This window comes from Equus quagga, chromosome 3, assembly GCF_021613505.1.
Source record: "Equus quagga isolate Etosha38 chromosome 3, UCLA_HA_Equagga_1.0, whole genome shotgun sequence".
Taxonomy (NCBI): domain Eukaryota; kingdom Metazoa; phylum Chordata; class Mammalia; order Perissodactyla; family Equidae; genus Equus; species Equus quagga.
The window spans coordinates 121,343,683-121,363,836 of NC_060269.1; the positions used below are offsets into that span (position 1 = coordinate 121,343,683).

At 35.7% G+C, this 20,154-nt stretch overlaps 1 protein-coding gene across 3 annotated transcripts in view; it reads left to right on the plus strand.

Moving 5' to 3' along the window:
• LOC124237237 (phospholipid-transporting ATPase IA-like) overlaps positions 1-20,154 on the plus strand; it is a 220,743-nt gene that overhangs the window by 80,926 nt on the left and 119,663 nt on the right. For all 3 annotated transcript variants that reach the window (XM_046656693.1, XM_046656694.1, XM_046656695.1), the window contains 4 exons: positions 4,142-4,219; positions 5,208-5,296; positions 12,263-12,307; positions 19,673-19,745. In XM_046656693.1, coding sequence (XP_046512649.1) covers positions 4,142-4,219; positions 5,208-5,296; positions 12,263-12,307; positions 19,673-19,745 — 285 coding nt within the window. The remainder of the gene's footprint in view (positions 1-4,141; positions 4,220-5,207; positions 5,297-12,262; positions 12,308-19,672; positions 19,746-20,154) is intronic.

Consider the following 20,154-nt stretch of genomic DNA (forward strand, 5'->3'; position numbering starts at 1 on the left):
TCTCAAAGAACCAGCTCTTTGTTTCATTGGTCCTTTCTACTGCCTTTTTTGTTCCAATAGCATTAATTTCTGATTTTTATTATTCTCTCCTTCTGCTGACTTTGGGCTTTGTTTGTTCTTATTTTGCTAATTCAGTTAGATGTAATCTGAGATTGCTTATTTGGGATTTTTTTTATTTGTTAAGGTGTGCCAGTATTGAGATGAATTTGCCTCTTAACATGGCTTTTGCTGCATCCCATATGAGTTGCTATGGTATGTTATCATTTTCATTTGTCTCCAGATAGTTTTTGATTTTTCCTTTAATTTCTTCAATGAGCCATTGCTTGTTCAATAGCGTGTTGTTTAGTCTCCACATCTTTGTCCTTTTCTCAGCTTTTTTCTTGTAATTAATTTCTAGCTTTATAGCATTATGATCAGAAAAGATGCTTGTTATTATTTCAAATTTTTTAATTTATACAGGCTTGCCTTATTTCCCAACATGTGGTCTGTCCTTGAGAATGCTCCATGCACACTTGAGAACAATGTGTATTCTGCTGTTTTTGGATGGAGTGTTCTATATATGTCTATTAATTCCAACTGGTTTAGCTTTCCATTTAATTCCACTGTTTCCTTGTTGATTTTCGGTCTGTATGATCTATCCATTGATGTGAGTGGGGTGTTGAGGTCCTCTACTATTATTCTGTTATTTTTAATTTCTCCTTTTAGGTTTGTTAATAGTTGCTTTATGAACTTTGGTGCTCCTGTGTTGGATGCATAGATATTTATAACTGTTATTTCTTCTTGATGGACTGTCCCTTTGATCATTATATACTGCCCCTCTTTGTCTCTCCTTACATGCCTTATCTTGAAGTCTAATAAGTATTGTGACCCCTGCTTTCTTTTGTTTTCCATTAGCTTGGAGTATCATCTTCCACCCCTTCACTCTGAGCCTGTGTTTGTCATTGGGGCTGAGATGTGTTTCCTGGAGGCAGCACATTGTTGCATCTTGTTCTTTAATCCATCTTGCCACTCTGTGTCTTTTTATTGGAGAATTCAATCCATTTATGTTTAGGGTGATTATTGATGTGTGAGGGCTTAATGCTGTCATTATATCACTCATTTTCTGATTTTCCTGCGTTTCCTTTGTTTCTTGTCCTGTATGTTTTGGTCTACCCATTGAATTATGTAGTTTTTTTATGATATGTTTCTTTGTTTTTTCCTTATTTATCTTTTGTGTCTCTCTTCTGCTTTTTAGGTTTTTAGTTTAGTGGCTACCCTGAAGTTTGTAGTCAGAATCTTAGGTGTAAGATAGTCCATTTTCTGATGGCCTCTTGCTTCCTTAGTCTAAACCGATTCAGTCCCTTTCCTCCTCCCCTCCCATGTTGTTTTTCTCATATCTTATTCCAGCTTGTGTTGTGAGTTTGTGGTTAAAGTGACAAGATTGTCTTTGCTTTTGGTGTTTTCCTTCCCTTTAGCCTAATGCTATAGTTGAATATTTGCTATCCTATTCTGATTCTAACTATTTATCTCCTTAGTCTGTGTTTTGTGACCCCTTTCTCTCTTTTTTCTTTTTTCAGGTATGAGGACTTTCTTGAGGATTTCTTGTATGGGGTGTCTTGTGGCTACAAGGTCCCTTTTGTTTGTCTGGGAAAGATTTAATTTCTCCCTCATATCTGAAGGATATTTTTGCTGGATAGAGTATTCTTGGGTGAAGATTCTTGTCTTTTAAAGTTTTGAATATGGCATTGCTTCTCTCCTAACTTGTAAGGTTTCTGCAGAGAAATCTGCTGAAAGCCTGATAGGAATTCCTTTGTAGGTTATTTTCTTCTGCCTTGCTGCCCTGAGTACTCTTTCTATGTCATTCATTTTTGTCAGTTTTACTACTATATGTCTTGCAGTAGGTCTTTTTAGATTGACAAATCTAGGCGATCTGGAAAATTCTTCCACACATATTTCCCTCTCTTTCCCTAGATTTGTGGAATTCTCTGCTATTATTTCTTTGAACATGCTCCATTCTCCTTCTCTTCACCTTCTCTAATACCTATAATTCTTATGTTGCATTTCTTCATTGAGTTGGATATTTCTCAGAGACCTTTTTCATTTCTTTTTAGTTTTAGTTCTCTCTCCTCTGTCTGGAGCATTTCAACATGTCTATCTTTGATTATGCTGATTTGCTCCTCTATGATGTCCACTGGAGCATTCAGGGTATCTGTATTTTGTTTTGTCTCTTCCATATTTCTGTCTCCTCCTCCACCTGTAGAATTTCTACATTTTTATGCTCAGGAAGACTAATTCTTTCCTCCATAAGATCATTTCTATTTCTTAATGATTCTGGATTATTTTTTATTTCATTAATTGTGTTTATCATGTCCAGAATTGCTGCTTGATTTTTTTTTATAGTTTCAATCTGTTTGGTGAAGAGAATCATTTTATTGCTGAGCTCCTTGAATTGTCTTTTTGTATTTTCTTGTAGATCGTTGAGTTTCCTTGTGATGGCTATTTTGAATTCTCTGTCATTTAGGTTATAAATTCCTGTGTCTTCAGGGTTGTTTTCTGGAGAATTGTCATTTTCCTTCTAGTCTGAATTGTTGCTGCTGTTTCTCATGGTGCTTTACAAGCTAACCTTTTGTCAGTGTGCTTGTGGATGCAGATTCCACCTGTTACCCCTAGGGGGAAGCAGAAGCAGACTTTCTGGCCCCACCCTGTCTACTGGAGGCTGTGGGTGTATTATGGGTACTTGCCCCAGCCTGGGGTGTGTTGAGGCACTTGTGTGGACTGTGCTTGGCAGGGAGGACTTCCTCACTGGGACCCGGGCTAGGACCACTCCTAGGTGCTTCCGAGGCACAATGAGTTCCCCATCCCCACCAGGCTCAAGCTTGCCACGACTCTCCCCACAGCTGCCCAGCACACGTTCCCTCTTTCAGGGCTCAGCAGCCCTATGTGTGCTCTCTAGGGGCCTGGGGAGTGCCTGGCCCACTGCGTGATCCGCTCGTGGTCCATGGTGCCACTGTGCCTTGACAGGCAGGGCTTCCTTGCTGGGACCCAAGCTGGAGCCACTTCTAGGCACTGCAGGGGCATGGTGGACACCCCATTCCCACTGGGTGAGCGAGAGTGATCACCAGCAAAGGTTACCACTGTCTCCTCCTACAGTCACCCAGGGGCGTGTTCCCACTTTTGGGGTGCTTTGGCGCCAGACTGGAAAGCATTTGTGTGGGTGCACAGGGCTCCAGGTATGCTCACCTATCTCTGCCACTTCCCGGGGAACCAGTCCATCCACCCTCCAGTGTATAGCTGCATGCATCTCTCAGGTGTCCTGTTGTGCTATGTGGGCTTCCTCCATTGATCATTGAATGTACATTTAGTTGTGGTTCAGAAGGGGGAGAGAAAAAGCAAACAGTTCACTCTGCCATGTTGCTGATATCCTTCCTGTCTCAAATTCTTTTAGGCAGTTAGAAGTTCACATTTTCTTCTTGAGTCTTTCCTGTCTTAAAAGTAATCTGCCCAAAATAATCTCAAATCAAAGAGACATTTTGGCATGGCAAATTCTGCTTTCCACTCTTGTCGATAAAATGTTCCACCATAGGAAATATTAATTTTTATAGGATTAATAGTCAAATCTCATAGTTTCTGGGTACAAAGTGAGTACAAATTGGTACAGGAGCTATACATTTTTGTTTGGGTTTTGAGACATGCACTCGTTTTGCTTTCAAGTATATAAAGTGTAAGAAACTTGGCCAAGAAAGTACAAGATAGAACCACTTAGATTATTTTTCCAGAGGTTTAAAGTCTTAATTATTTGAACAATGTTTGATGGCTATTTTAGTTTGCATTAAGCACTGACATTGTGTCAGACACAGTAGGAAGCACTTTACACGTTATCTTATTTAATGCTTATAATAGGTCACATATCTAGGAGTTGGTGGAATGATAATAAAGCAAGATTGCCTGATTCTAGAGACATTTTAACTACCATACTGCCTTTACTGTGAAATATGATATTATATATTCTGTGTTGAATAATTTTCAGGGTAATCAACTGAAATGGCATAAGAATGGCAAGAGATGAGAGTAATTTCATTTATAGCTCCCCAGCTAAGTAAAATTTCACTCAAACTCTTATTACCAGTTGTAATCAATGATGTCTTTTATTTTTTTTAAAAAGGATCTTGATATGCATTATGAACCCACAGACACTGCTGCTATGGCTCGAACATCTAATCTGAATGAGGAACTTGGGCAGGTAAACTAAATTTCTTGTTGATATGTTGAATTAGAAGTCAGATTTGGTGTAATTTCTGCAGTATGTGACAATTTCAGGTGAATTGACAGCTCCTAATTTTCCATTTTTTGAGTAATTGGCATAAATACACATTAGTACATAACTATCAATTTTCATTTTTAGTAAATGAAGTTTTAAAACTTTATTTAAAGCGTAGTTTGCTCTCAGATTAAGGTATTGCACTGAGGGATGTCCTTCAGTATATAGTCTGATTAGTATATAAAGTGTTGGCTCTTTTTGAGTGATAAACTCCCAACATTAGAATCATTAATAGCTTTTGACCAGAAAGGAAGGAAAAGTTAAAGTTGATTGGTGAAGTTGTGTAAGTCAAAGTATAATAGCAGTCATGCAGGAATTTTAGATTTATAGTTCATGCTATATTTACACTTATGTGTATATTTGTAATCCATTTATACATACTAGCTGAGAAAGTATGGTTGTTGTTTTTTTTGTAGTGTTGCCCTCTGCTAACTCTTACTTTTCAAATAGTATTTAGGCCAGAATTATCCTTTTTCTTACCAACTTAGATGTTGTCTAAAGTTAATTTTAAGCTAAGCTATCACCAATTCCATAATTGTTTGTTATGTTGAGAAATGCTAATAGATGTTTTAGTGCTCTATAAATGTTAAGCAGTAGGAGTGGCACTTTCTAGTGGAAATTCAGACCATATAAAGACAAATTTCTATATGACTGTAGTTTTTCTAACATCTTGATAGTCTTGACAGTGTTCATATATTAAATGATTCATTGCTAAAATACTAAAAAAATACAGTCGAACATATTCCTTAATGATTGTACAGAAAGTAGTCAGTCAATAGTATTCATTGTGTCCCTATAATGTAACAAAATTGATAAATAGAATAATGTAGGACTGTTTTTTTCCCCCATCTTTAAAAGACTGGCTTAAAAAGACCTGAAATTTTAATAAGAAATTTTAAACTTTTTTTAGGTAAAATACATATTTTCTGACAAAACTGGTACTCTGACATGCAATGTAATGCAATTTAAGAAGTGCACCATAGCTGGAGTTGCTTATGGGTGAGTTTTACCCTTTAATTAGAATATGAAATACACATTTAGTTAGTGCTAACAATTTGATACATTTTGGGAATTCTTATTATGGGAGTTGTGTTTTTTTTAATTGAGAAAGCAACTGTTTTAATTTCAGTATCCATATACATTTTGTCTTTTATAGTTTGGTATTGTTTTTCATTTGGAATTACCTATGAGGTGGGGGCTCTGCCCAATAATATTTCAGTGTTTAGAGTTGCCGAAGGTCTCTGTCTGACTCTGGTAATAAAGTACATGTATGCTTCTCTCTATGTTGCCATAAAGTTAGAGTGCGGCTTGCATGTGGTAAGAACATGCAGTCTGTCCTTGGCAGTTTTCAAGTAAAAATATGATTGTTTCTGATAGTTAGCCCTTTGATTTGTTTTTTTCTTTTATCATTTCTCCTCTTTGCAATCACAGAGCAATCTAAATATCTGACAATGGAAGGAGGAAGGGATACGAAACTCTTAAATATGGGGGATAGTGAATATCATCAAAAACTTTTATCAGGCTCTTAATGTCCTTTAGAATGTGCTGCTTGAGCACCCGTTTATTTCTTACTTCCAAGTATGCTTGCCTAAACTGTTCAAAATCCTTCTTTTTTAAATATTTTATAGGGTAATGTGAGAAAATTAATTTTTACATATCCTAAGAAGACATGATCAAAAGGTGAAACAACTCCTGATTGATTGACATTGGCATATATATCAAATTTTCCAAACCCCTTTTCTACAAGTGAGACTGATAAATATCAGTCTCTTAACCATTGTAGGAGAGGAAGACAGTTCTTCTACCCTCAATTCTATTCCCTCTAGGTCCTTCTGGCTGGTCTAAGAATTAAATTGACATAAGACAGAATGACAGGAGAAAACCAAACAAAGCTTTATAACATGTATACATGGGAGAAACCAGAAAAATGGAGTAACTCGCCAGAGTGGTGAAAGCTGCCACCTTAAATACTATTTCAGCTAAAGACAAAGGAGGATGTTGGGGGTGGGGAGAGTCAGTTATAGGAGATTATCAGAAAGAGCACAGTAAAGAAGAATAAGGCTATTATGCAGATTCAAGTCCTTGCCTTCTGCATTGATACTAGTTTCTAGAGATAAGGTCATCCCCCTCCTCCTGGTGCAAAGAGGGAGACACCTTTACAAATGGAGATTTCCCTTACAAATGTAAATGTTTCTTACAAAGGGTAACTTCTACTTGGTTTTCAGAGCTTCTCCCATGTCTGCAGTTTTTTAAAAATAATCAGCCCAAAATAATCCTCGTGCCGGAGATACATCTTGAGGTTGCAAATACTGTTCCCCTACACCGTACAAGCAGGGACACTTGCTTTTGGGTTTTCTGGCTTGTACCCACTCTTCCCCACTCACACTCTGTCTCCAAGCACTAAGCTAGTATAAAAATAGTATATTGAATTTTGAAAATGCCTTAAAGTTATAAATAAACAACCATTTGGTAAAAAATTCTAGAATCGTATGTTTACTTCTATATGCAGAGTCTACTAGGAGAAATAGATGCAGGCAGATATCTTTGTACTTTGGGTTAGCAAAGAGTGTGACTAAAAATGACTTCAAACTGTGTGGGTAAATGAAGCTAAAAAGACATTCAATTGAATGGCTTTTTCACACTGAAAAGACAGGCTGTTAATTTAAGAAGGATGCTTAGTGTTTCCAGAGCTGGATGCCATTTTGTATCTTTCCTCTTTATCTAAAGATCTCCTAATCTCCATAGACAAAAGAGGCTCTCCTCGCCCCTCCCCCCATTGTTGCAGGCGGCTGGTATTTTGATTAGCTGCTGGAGCAGGAGAGGGTCAGCACACTTTTTGACATCTTATACTTATGTATTCCACCCGTAACTATCTCAGAGAAGGAAAGTCCTGTTGTGATTCTAGAGTTTGTTGTAATATACTTGCTGAGAGATTTATGGTGATGTTTGTTCTTACGCAAATTGTGCATTCATAAATCTTATTTTTTAGAGTGATCTGTACACTTTATCAGGTTTTTCTTCCTGTTCTTGGAATAAAAGTCCTTAAACACTTCCAGGCAGTATTCTTCTCCTATCTATTGATGATGTTGTCATTAACAACTGTATTCTGCTGGAGTGGGTTTGAGACTGGTTAATATTAAAGTAGAATTAAGAGTCAAGTGTTGTCATCATTTAGATAAAGTTTCCAGTGAAACAGATTTCCTCTTGGGAAACTAACATTTCTTAATATTGAGGTGCAGTCATAAGGCATAAGTTCTAGTCCTAGCTTTGTCACTAATTCACCATGTGACCCTAGACAATTCCTTTCAAATATTCCAAATCCTTTAAAATGAGGGTGGTAAAACCAGATAATCTCTAAGGTTCTTTTCCAGACATAAAATGTTAACATGTTAAGAAGTAAAAAGCAGGCATTCCTTTGCTTGCAAAGTTTAACTATATAAACAGAAATATGTTTCTTCTTTGGATGATGTATCATGTTTTTGAGAAGACCAGAATCCTTGCTGAGTGAAGCTAGTTGTTAAGCTGCTTCCAATAATCAATCATGTACTGGCTGTGTATGTGCTTTTAGGATCCTTAACCCTGGTTGAGTTTTTATCAACACTCCCTCTGCCACACACACATCCTGATGGACAATTGGAATGTCAGCGTTGTAGAGAGCTGTTGATATATGAAGGCTTTGGACAAACCATGAGACTTCAGACTGTTCAGGTGTTCGCAATAGCAGACACACCACTGCAACTTAATTCCGCCAGACTCTGCAGGAAAAAGTAATTACTGTCAGCCACCTTTCTTTGGGAATTTCCTCTGGGCACTCTTGGTTTGTAAGAACCCAGACAGGGAAATAACATACTTTTACTATCCCCTTTGCCCCACAGCAATGTTGACACTTGTTTATTAAGGGGAACTATTAAGTACATGCACTTCCAGCTCCCACAGAAAAAAGCATGGTGTTTATCCCCCCAGGATGTAGCAAAACAAAGGAGAAGAACACAAACTTTCATGTTCTAACAAATGCCTTTGGGGTTACGATTTCAGAGCTAATGCTTCTTCACCATTTTTTAAGAAGTAAGGTAAAACCTAGTTTTACCCCAGATAGAGTCAAAGGTGAGTTCTAATGACTTTTAACAGAAAGGCAAGACTTGGAGTCTCTTGATAGTACAATCTTTGCCTAGTTCTGTGTATTCCATAGGTTTGTAAGAAGATAATATTGAACACTTAAAACAATGCTTCAAAATTTAGTCTTGGTAAGTTTCCTCTCATTTCACATAATCATTGCCCCAAATCAGATTCATGAGGGGCAACGAAATAAAAAGATTTGTGCACATGTACTGATGCTGATTGTTTTGCAGAGATCAACGTTGAATCAGAGATGCCACCATGCTTAAATGTATAGACTGTTTCATTTGATCATTGTCTTTAGTTAGATATAAATGAGTTGTGATGTCATTTGTAAATCTAATTTAACTACAAACTAGAAATTCCACTGTTTAACATTTCAACAAAGTGCTTCCTATAGGGAATAAGTCAGTTTTATCACTGTTCCTTAAATACCAGAAATAGGTAAGAAGGCTTTTATGTTCAGTGGCAAAGATTCTCAATACAGCGGATATTCTTTCTGGGCTAAAATCCTAAGTGCCATCTTTGTTGATAATTCAGACCTTACTATTAGAATGAACTGATGAGCTGGGCAAAGCTTAACATGATACAATCTCTAAGATTTAAAAAAATTCTGTTAAGCAAACTAAACTACTTTTTGTGGGAGCAAGTCACTTAATCAGTATTAAAAGCATTTCAATGACATTTTCCCTTTAAGTGAAAAATTAATGTTCTTAAAAGCAATCTTTGGGGGCCGGCCCAGTAGCCTAGCAGTTAATTTCGCATGTTCTGCTTCTGTGGGCCTGGGATTCACAGGTTCGGATCCCAGGCACGGACCAAGCCAAACTCTGGCAGGCATCCCACATATGAAAAAAATAGAGGAAGATAGGTACAGATGTTAGCTCAGGGCTAATCTTCCTCAAAAAAAAAAGCAGTCTTTGTTTATATATGAATACCATATGTGAGTAGCTTTACTTGACAATATTTTATTTAGCAGTATGCTTACTGAAAGTATGAGCTGCTTCTTTAACACCAAGAAGAGATTCACCATGAGAAACTTCACAATAATTATAATACTTAGCTCCAAGGGAGATTATAACCAACAAATTTATCTTACTGCTCACCATGACTGATGGTTAAAGCTGGTAAAACACCATTCATTTGTTCATTCGTATACCTCAACAAATGTTTATCTCCTTCTCTGTATTTGGCACTTTGTTAAACGATGGGGATGTTATGATCAGCAAAAGTTCACATGGTTCCCGCCCTCCTAAAGTTTATAGTCTAATTGAGGGTTAATGGTTGTTAGTTAAGTAATCATACAGACAAGTGTAAAATCCTGACACAGTACAAAGGTCTATGTGAGTCTGTTATCAGGGATTCGATCTGTAGCGGAGGAAGACATTTCCTCTACCTGCTCTGGGTCCTTCTGGCCGGAAAACAAATTAAATTCACATGAGACAAAATAACAGGAGAAAATTAAACAAAGCTTTATAACATGTATACATGGGAGAGGCTCAGGCAAACTGAGCAATTCGCCAAAATGGCTGAAGCCACCATCTTAAAAATCATCTTCAACTAAAGGCAAAGGAAGATGTTGGGGGTGGGGGGAGTCGATCATGGGAGATTACCACACAAGCACAATAAACAAGAGTCAGGTAATTATGCAGACTTGAGTCCTTGCCTTCCACATTAATGACTTTCTAGAGATAAGGTTATCCCCCCTTCTTCCTGGTACAGAGAGGGAGACACCTTTACAGATGGAGATTTCCTTTACAAATGTAAATGTCTTTTACAAAGGGTAAGTAAATTCTACTTTTCAGAGTTTCTTTCCTGTCTGCAGTTTTTAAAAGTAACCAGCCCAAAATAATCCTCATGCCAAAGAGACATGTCTTGGGGTGGCCAATTCCAGTCCCCCACAGATCTAAGCAGGAAGGTCGGGGACTGCCCCCTGAAAAAATGATATGTGAGCTGAGATCTAAGGATGAATTTAAGTGAAGCATTTTCCAGGCAGATGTAACAGCAGGGATTTGCAAACGAAGGCAAATAACCAGGAAGCGCATACACACCGGAGCTGCTAGAACAGCCATCTCAGGGAAGCTGATGCAGACAGGATCAGGAGCAGGTGTTTGGATTGTCTGCTGCTCATCACATTCTGAGTAGCACTCAGTGTCTGCCAAGGCTGGACCAGACCTGGGGAGAGGGACCTTGAGCCTTGAGCTCCGCGACTTTTAAGCTGCATGACTTGAGGAGCACTGGCCCCTCTCCTGGTGTGAGATCAGGGGTGCTGTATAATACCAGTGCAATGTGGCAGAACCTTGGCAGTGTTTTTGCTTGGGTAGCACCAGGCCTTCCCCTGGTACAGTCTGGAGGCTGGAGTCCAAACCTTGAGGTTGATCAGGAATAATTGCTTTAAGCACTGGGCTGCAGCCAGTTTCCGCAGAGCTTTGCAGTAGGCCATCACCTTTTCTGGGAGTCCAGCCCACAAGAGGCTTGGTTAGCCCTTCCTCTCAAGCATCTACAAAATTCCTTTGGTAAGAGAGAGAATAGTCAGGAAAAGCCACTGCTTCTGTGGTGATTGGAGTGAAGATAGTGGGTACTGCACTGGAGGCAGTTTAATGCTTTGGAGCTGGAAGAGGAGGCTTGGAATGATGAGACCCGTGTCACAGCCAGTTTGCTGGAAGGGTAAAGAGAGTGAGGTGGACACTTAGGAAGTGAAAGGATCCCAATGAGGTTTATTGTGTATTTCTCAAAAATAACAATGATTTTACGTTTGTACTGAGTTCCACATATTTTAAAAATCTACCTATATCTAATATATTTAATTTAAAGGAAAAATATTGAATGGTTATATATAATGAAAGAAATGGGAGATAAGAAAATCTGCTCTAGCTGCTGAGAGAATGATCTTAAATGTTCTCATCACAAAAAAAAGAAATGGTAATTATGTGATGGGATGAAGGTGGTAGCTAACACTGTGGTGGTGATCGTTTTATAATATATACATGCATCAGATCACCACACTGTACACCTTAAACTTACACAATGTTATATGTCAATTATATCTTAATAAAACTGGAAAAAATTGAGCAATTAACAAGGAAAATTTAATACATAAATATATAAATAAATAAAATCTCTGTCATGTATTATGGGTACTAATTAATACATGACTGGCTGGTTGAAATGAAAGCTACGCGTCAATCAAACTTTCCTAGCGCTCAAATGAGCTAATGGATGAAATGAAAGTGTTGACAACTGTGTTTTCTGTTTGAGATAAATGGTTTAGTGACTGATGTATATTTAAGTGAAAAGTTTGGAATATCAGTCAATCTTTTAAAATTTGGTTCCGTTTAATTATAGAAATGTAATTAACTTTTACTTTAGTATATCTGCTTAAAGAACCATCACCTCATGGTAGTCAGATTTACCTCTAAAATGTATTTGGCAAAGTTTATCAGTGTGACAGTTCGTTCCTGGGTAATGGCATGTTTTTTTCATTAAAATACTTTATTCTGAGTATACAATATGTGATTAATTTTATGTTGGCTTTAGCTTGTATTTCAACTGCTAAGTTCAAATATTTCATACTGAATACTGAATTCTGTGCATAAAAATCAGTAAATTTCATGGCAAAGAGGCAAGTGGACTATCTAGTTATAGAACAAACTTCGTAAACCTGCTTAGTTACCATAAGCCATGTTCTACTTACTGTACTAACTGCCATTCTTTCATAAGCAACTAAAAGTTCATTTTCTTAACTTTTTTGAGATCTGTCTTTCAGTACTTCCGTTATTCATGTTTTTATGTTTCCAGCCTTTCTGTGATTATTTTTTCCTCTCTTTCTGTCCCTCCTCTTGCTTTCTGAAGCCATGTCCCTGAACCTGAGGATTATGGCTGCTCTCCTGATGAATGGTAAGCTGCATGGATCTTTCTGTCTCACTGATTCCTTTAAAAGGTTTGCATGTTATTGTTTTGTTAGACACACTTCATTACTTTTGACAAAAGCATTACTGGTCAGGTAGGGTGACAATGCTATAAAGTAAGTATTTCTTGAAAACCATGACTACCCATGATTTCGTGTTGAATCACCTTTAGTCATTTTAAAACATTTAGTTTAAAGGTTAGGCTTATTAGAGTTTTATGTTACATACCCATAATAAAGTCTGTAATGATCAACTCGGAGTCCCTGGGCCGTGGATTACTTAGGATTTCAATTGCAGCTCCAGAAGCTTTCTTATGTTTTTTAGCTCAGCACTGCCACCTTCTGCCACTACGTACGTACTCTACTGCGCTAGCAGAATGCTGCTGAAACACCAAGGAGTGGAAATTTCCTTTTCAACTAGTTTACTAAATCTGCTTGGCGACTAGGAAATGAACTTTTTTTAATGAAATGTCTGGGACAAATTTTGGAAGACTATGCTACCAAGGACAAGAGTTAACTGAAACATAATTAATTTTAGAATTGTTAAAGATGGCATTTTATAGGTTTAATTTCAATAACTTTTTGGGTTTTTTGTTTGTGTTACCTTAAAATCCCCGCTTCCATGGATTTACATTTTCATTTAGAATAGTCTAAGTTTATTTTGATATTTCCATAGTTCATCATGATTTACTGGCCAATGAAATTTCCAAAAACAGTTTCTTTTAATGCTGGTAACTGTTGAAAATATTGTGGTTTTCTACGTGGTCATGTTTTTATTTTCAGATTACACGTGTGTTTTATGATTAAGCCACATTTCCAATATGCATGGAAATCCAGTAACATCATTTGATATTTTTCAACTTGGATTTTGTTTCAGTAAAGTGGAGACTCAGAAACAGTTTGCAGTAAACCTCATAACACCTAGGTTAATGCCAGAGGCAGCTGTTTGGTTCATGTGATAACTGATGAGTCATCACGTTAAAGGTCGTTGCTTGGCGTGTCATACATTTCGACACCTACACACAACTGAATAATTTTTAGTATTTTTTAAATGTGCCAAAGCGTCTTACTGTTCGTGGATAATTCAACTTTAATGGCATAAATATTCCCTTTTATTTAAACCTTTGAGAATGTAGTTAAAATTTTGACTGTATCTTCTCATTTGTTGCTTTTCTCTAATATTAGCATATTAATTTTAAACCCTGTCCATTAGTATAGAATTAATATACATTTTCCTAAGATAACTCATTTATTCTTAGGGAAGTTACCTTTACCATATTTTTATTAATGTTGAATGGAAATGTTAAAAATTATTGTTTGTTTAGTCAGGTCATTTAAAATATTCTACTTCTGATGGAGGTTTCATGACTTTTATCACTGTTGGAAAAAGAGGATCTTTTATCTAATTTAATAAGTTCTTTTTGTGAAACACCCTTTTGGAAAATTTGATATTTGACATTCTAAACCAGGTAACTCCAAACAAAAAATTCCAGCTTTTTCAGAAATTGCTTGTACATTTCCACCTGCAGTTGCTTAGAAACTTAGATGTTAATGATTTAATTTAAAAACAATAAAACACTAGGGAAGGGTTTTGCCACCTTTGTAATAAAGTGAGCTTTATTTTAAATATATGCTTGGATTCCCCATCTATCAAATGGTTACCTGTAGGCCTGAAAAGATGAAGGAATATAGATACTCTTGAGCTTCTGTTATGCCCTGGGTCCTGTGCAACAGCCATGATGCAGACTTTGGATTCTGACACCCAGGTTCACACCCTGATCCTACTGGTGCCCTTGGACAAGTTACGTAATCTCTCTACCTGCCTGTCCTCATCTGGTAGAACGTAGACATCACAGGGAGGTTGTGAAGATGAAGTGAGTTCTGTTTTTAAAGTGCTTAGAATAGTGTCTGGACATAGCAAGCTCAGAGGGAGTGTTAGCTCTGGTGTGTCTCACTTAATCCTCATGACGTATTTAATGAGTTATGATTGACATGACCATTTTGAAACTGGTGAAATTTAGGCAAAGAAGCTAATATATAACTTGACCTAAAGAGTACAACCAGTAAACATGGAAGATCGAGTTAAAACCTCACTCAGCCTAGTCCCACTACGTCCTATAGACTTTAAAGAACTTTAAAGAGAATCTGCTTTTAGAGCACAAGATATCCTTGCTATTTCAGTCATTTTATTTTTCGTTCTTTCTTGTTAAGGTAGCAAGAGCAGGTGAAATTTTACTGAGTTGAGAAAAGTTAGCATAGGGGGCACAATTTTGCACATTTATAGGTTTGGCATCCCCCAGGTCTCATCCAGTTGATTTCATGTTGCTAATGAAACCAAGATGGAAAGACGATCCTGGTTGGATCCTGTGCTCCAGGCACCTGACCGCATCGTGACTGTGTAAATCCAGAATCTGGAAATTCATTCCTATCTGTCAGCAGCTTCACCTTTCAATGTGAAGTTCACTGAATTCCATATATAAAGCCTGTGACCTGTATTATATTATACTTTACTGTCCTACTTGAACCATAGTCACTACAAAAATGTCAAGTTAAAAAAACACATGATATTTAACACTTAAATGTATTTAGATTATTTTACATTTAGTCAACTTGAAGGCAAACTTGTAATGTGGTAGTCCTTTCAAACATGCTCTCTTGACAAGAAGACAATTGGATGATGGCTATAGCTCTAGTTGCTTAAATATATTAATATACATAGTTTATGGAGATAAAATCATCTCCCAACCGGTAGCCACTTACTCCAAAATTGGCACGGTTTTCTTGTTATTGCCAAGTACCATCGGCTAACATATAACCTTCTAGATTAATTCTTTTCCATTAAAAATCTACAATTGGAGAAAAAAAGTCTGCTTATTCTCAGCATTCATGAAGCCCTAAGATATGATTATTTTCCACATCTATGTACTTCCACAACTGTTTTTTTCTTGTTCTGATGTTTGTTATGGAAAATTTCTGGCATAAACAAAAGTAGACAGATGTACCCATCTACTTACTTCAGTAATATGCACTCAAGACCAGTTTCAATTCAGCTACACCTTCCCCCCACTATTATTTTGAAGCAAATCCCAGATAACATATTTGTTTTTCTTAACTGTTTAATATAGTTCCACATTATTCTTTCTAATGGTTTTTTTTTAAGTTAATGCTAGTGAGCATGATTCTCCAGAAGGATTACCTTAAATTGTTCTATGCTTAATCATTTCACTGTGGTTTTTAGTATTATCATTATATCAGTGGATAGTACTCTTTTCTGGTCTTATTTATTTTCTCATTTTATTCTGGTCTATAATTATGTGTGGAATAAGTGGTATTATTCTGCTGCAGCAGCTAGGCTCACTAAAATTTTCTTCCAGGTGTACTGTATAATAATGAGATCTAACACATCCAAATTAGTGTTAGTCTTCAAAGTAGTCACTTTGACAGGTAATTTATTTATTCCAATGATGCAGCCGTTTTACAGAATGTTTTTGTAATTCTTCTTTTGTAATTGCCTTCAGAAATACTTTGAGCCCTGCAGAAAGCAGATCTCATTACTTTGGTCAAAACCAGTGTCTAACAAAAATATTATTACTGAATTCAATCACTTACTTAAATTCTTGATCTTGACTGGACCTGACTGTGCATAACAAATTCGTCTCTGAAAATTAAATCTCCCTTTAAGGAATTTTGATTTGGAACCAGTAGCACCATTCGAAAGCAGGAGGTACAGATCCTTTCAAGAAACAGTGCTTTGCAGTCACACCGTGGTCTTCCCGTGTGTGCATGTGTGTAGCATAGAAATGTATATAATGTGTGCATTTAGTTTATACGTAGGGTGTGTATTTATTTCATGTGGCCGATGTGGATTTTGTTCCAGTTTTTAATTTTTAATTTAAATCTGACTTGTTTTTTAAGTTTTTAATACATTAACATGTTATAAATTCAAAGGGTGGAAAGAGCTCCCTGTCTTAGAGCCCTCCATTTCCCCCGCTTCTGAGGGCAGCCGCTGTAACCAATTTCAGGTGTATCTTGCTAGGTCTACTCTCCACATGTACATGCATGTGTTTTTTTCTTTCATGTTTTTACAAAAAGTGAAGCCTACTGTACACAAGTTCTGCATCAGCTTTTCTTTTGAGATTTGTCAATATTCCATGAAAAGCTTCCCATTTTTTGTGTGGTATTCTGTTATGTGGATGTACCACAATTTTTTAAAGCAACATCCCTGATAGAACTTGGGTTATCTTTTGCTATTAAAAATGTGCTGCAAAGAATGAATTGTACATACAGCATTTTGTACCATAGATAACATAATTTCCTAGAACTGAGAATACTGGATCAAAAGATAGATGCATTTTAAATTTTGATAGTAATTTCCCAACTGCGCTTTTTGGAAGTTATACTAGTTTTCCTTCTCACCAGTGATATATGACTTAACTTGTTCCATAATCACAACAGCACAGAGTTTGTCAAACTTTGTTTCTGCCAAATTGATAAATTTAAATTTCATTTCTCTCATTATGGGATAAGGTTGAACTTATATTTAAAGCCACTTGTATTTCCTTCTCTGTGGACTGTGTGTTTATATCCTTTGCTTGTTGTTCTACTCCATTGTTGATTTTTTTTTTTTTTTACTGATTTCCATGAGTTCTTTTTATTTTATGGAAATTAACTTTTATTATATGAGTTGGAAATATTTTTCTCCCAGTTTTGCCTTTGGCTTTTGACTTTGCTTGCAGTAGTTTTTTCTATGACGAAATGTTTTAGCTATATGGGCAATCAAATTTGTCTATTTGTTTTGTTTTCTGAATTATGTATGATACTTAAGCCTTTCCCACCCCTAAGTTATTTCTTAAATTTTCACATATCTGGAATACTTCTATTAAATTGTTCATCCAAGGTGGAAACCTCTTTGGTTTAAGGTGAAAAGTATGGATCCAACATTTTTCTTTTTTCTTCTGAGGACTTTCTTGTTGATACCAATTTTGAATTTAAAAAAATTGGTAGTCCATACTGTCATATATGAAAATAGCTAATACTGATTAAGCCATATACATTCTGAATTTTCTCTTAATCTTTATTGCTATGGGGATTCTTCATTTTTGTAAGATCAAGAAATAATTATCTACAATGTTCCATAGCTTTTAAATCAGCCTGCAAGAAGCTGCAAGTTTTCTGACATGCGCTAACAGCTCATTTTTCTTCCTTCTTTAACTGTTACAGTCTCTGCCTTATTGCTTCTTACAAAACATCATCATTTCTTTGTCTCCTTGTGAGCAAAGTGTCACTTGAAAATTTCTATGGAAAAATTTAACAAGATATAGATGTTGCTTATATTTTTACTTGTGAGCAGTTTGCAAATTCATGTAGTTTTGTCAACTAACAGTTTAAACTATTACTTTTGCTTTTAATATAGTTGGTTCTTATTTTGAAATGACATGAGCTTCCTAATTTTATCTGTTTACTTTTACTAAAAGTAAAAGTTTTGTAAGATTTCAGAGAAGAGTCATGAGAGTGCCTTGCCTGAGTTATCTAACCTGGGCTATGTGATCAGCAGATGAGTTTTTTATGGTTTTTATGATCTTGGGAAGAAAGCCACTTTCTGGGAGAAGCATTCTTGTTTAGCCATGATCCATGGTGGAAGCCTTCAAGGGTGCATGGAGGGTGGACTGTGTCCATGTAAATATTTCAATTGTTTATCCAGTGTTATTTCTTATAAATACATTTGAAAGTTATATCAATTATGGTAACCATGACTTATGAAATGAAAGAATTACTGGTGAGATTATTAAGGCATATCTTCAGATTTATAAAGGCTTTTAGTTTGGAATTCTTTGGAAAGAAAATAGACCTCCACATGTAAGATGTTACTGTGAATATTCCTCGACGTTTCAATTTATCTAACAAATATGTAGGAAAGTATAACTAAGAACCATTAATGAAAACATTTGAAAAATGGGGAGATTTTATGACACCTCAAATAATTAACTATTTTTAAGCAGTGATAGTATTTGGAGGAGAAATATGCTGATTTTTTCCGTCTCCCCACTGATAAGTCATTTAAAAGGTCTTGGATTTTTCCCTCCATCTTTAAAGCTAGAGGAAGAGGAATAATAATAATAATGTGTTTATTCTGTCTCCCAGGAAAATTTTGAGCACTCTAAACTACTACATGCAAATAAAGATGCATTATATTGTAATTTTGAGAATTAATAGACCGAACAACTACATGTGAATAAAGATATATTTTATTATAAACATTCTAACTTCCTCCTTTGTTTATGGGAAAAATATATTTCAATGGCGATATTGTGTATGTTCAATTACTTCTAATTCTTTTTTTCTTCCTTGCTTTCTCCTTCCATTCAAGCTACTGACTTTAAAATGTGAAACTCTTGATATTTGACACATTGGCATTAATATTACCCTTTGTAGCCTGTAAAAATTGTGATTAAAAGCTTTCTGGATTGCAGTTATTTAGTTTTGGACACATTATTTTTTCCTCGGTGAATTAATTCTGAAATTTTCTTCTATGCACAGAAGCTTACGTGCATATATTTTCACTGAGAATTGCAAAGTATACCTTTTGGGTTTGACATTCCTGCTGAAATGCTCCTTGTTCTTCCACTGAATCTCAACATTTTGATATTAAATTGCATGGCCATGAGATTAATAATAGCTAGATTAAGGAGGCAATTCTGACTGTTTATTTCATATGGAATACATAATGTGTTTGCTGATCTGGGTGTTCCCACAACACAAAAAATCCCGTACACCTTTATGATTTGTTCTCCTTAATTATACAGAACAAATGTGATATGTACATAAATATATCAGATATTTGTTAGTGATAGATGTTGATAAAATATGTAAACGGTTTATTCATATTTTTGTATTTAATATGCTAATTATGTAGTGTTAATACAATGAAGATTTCTCATAGGCTAAAGTAAAAGAATAATTTTTATAATAACTTTGTTAGTCCTCAAAATTCTAAAAGCTTAAAAAAATTTGGAAGTAGAAGAAATTCAATTCCAGGTATTTTAGCAGTTTTATTACATTTTTTAAATTAATTGTTTAAATTTCATGTGGCTACAATATAATTTTGCTCCAGGAAAATGAACTATAAGATACTATTTTTCATTGTGCTGCAAAAATCTGTCACATATTAGAATGCTTAAAAACAAATTTATGATTGAATCATGAATCTATGATGTCTTATTTGGGAATGCAGACTAAATTACATTTAATCTATTAAGGGTTTACAGGCATAATGATTAATTTAAAAAGCAAGTTTCAAATAGATCAGTAGACTTGTATAAATGAACCAGGTTTGCCTCATTTCTTTTCCCCTTTAGGCAGAGCTCACAGTTTGGAGATGAAAAAACATTTAGTGATTCATCATTGCTGGAAAACCTCCAAAATAATCATGTAAGCAACATAAAACCATTATCTTTTCATTAATTAATAAAAACTGAGTGTTTCTCTGAATTATCTTCCATGTTTATGTATTTATATATTACTTTCTTTTTAGTTTCACGATCATTTTTAATAGTTATCAAAATCTGTTATTGCTGAATCCTTTTTACTTGGCCAATATAAATTTATCATTGTTAGAAATTTGTTTTAGTATCAATCAATATTCTCTCTTTTTAAGATGTTTTATATTAAATAATTATCGAACTCTATTTGTATGAAACAATTTACTATTAACAGTTTCCAAAATATCTGTAGAAATGAATTACCTGCTCAGAATTATAGGCCAGTACCAAATCTATACAATGAGAACTTCAGACATCTGCCACCCAATGTGAACATTCCACTTGTGAAGTTACTGACA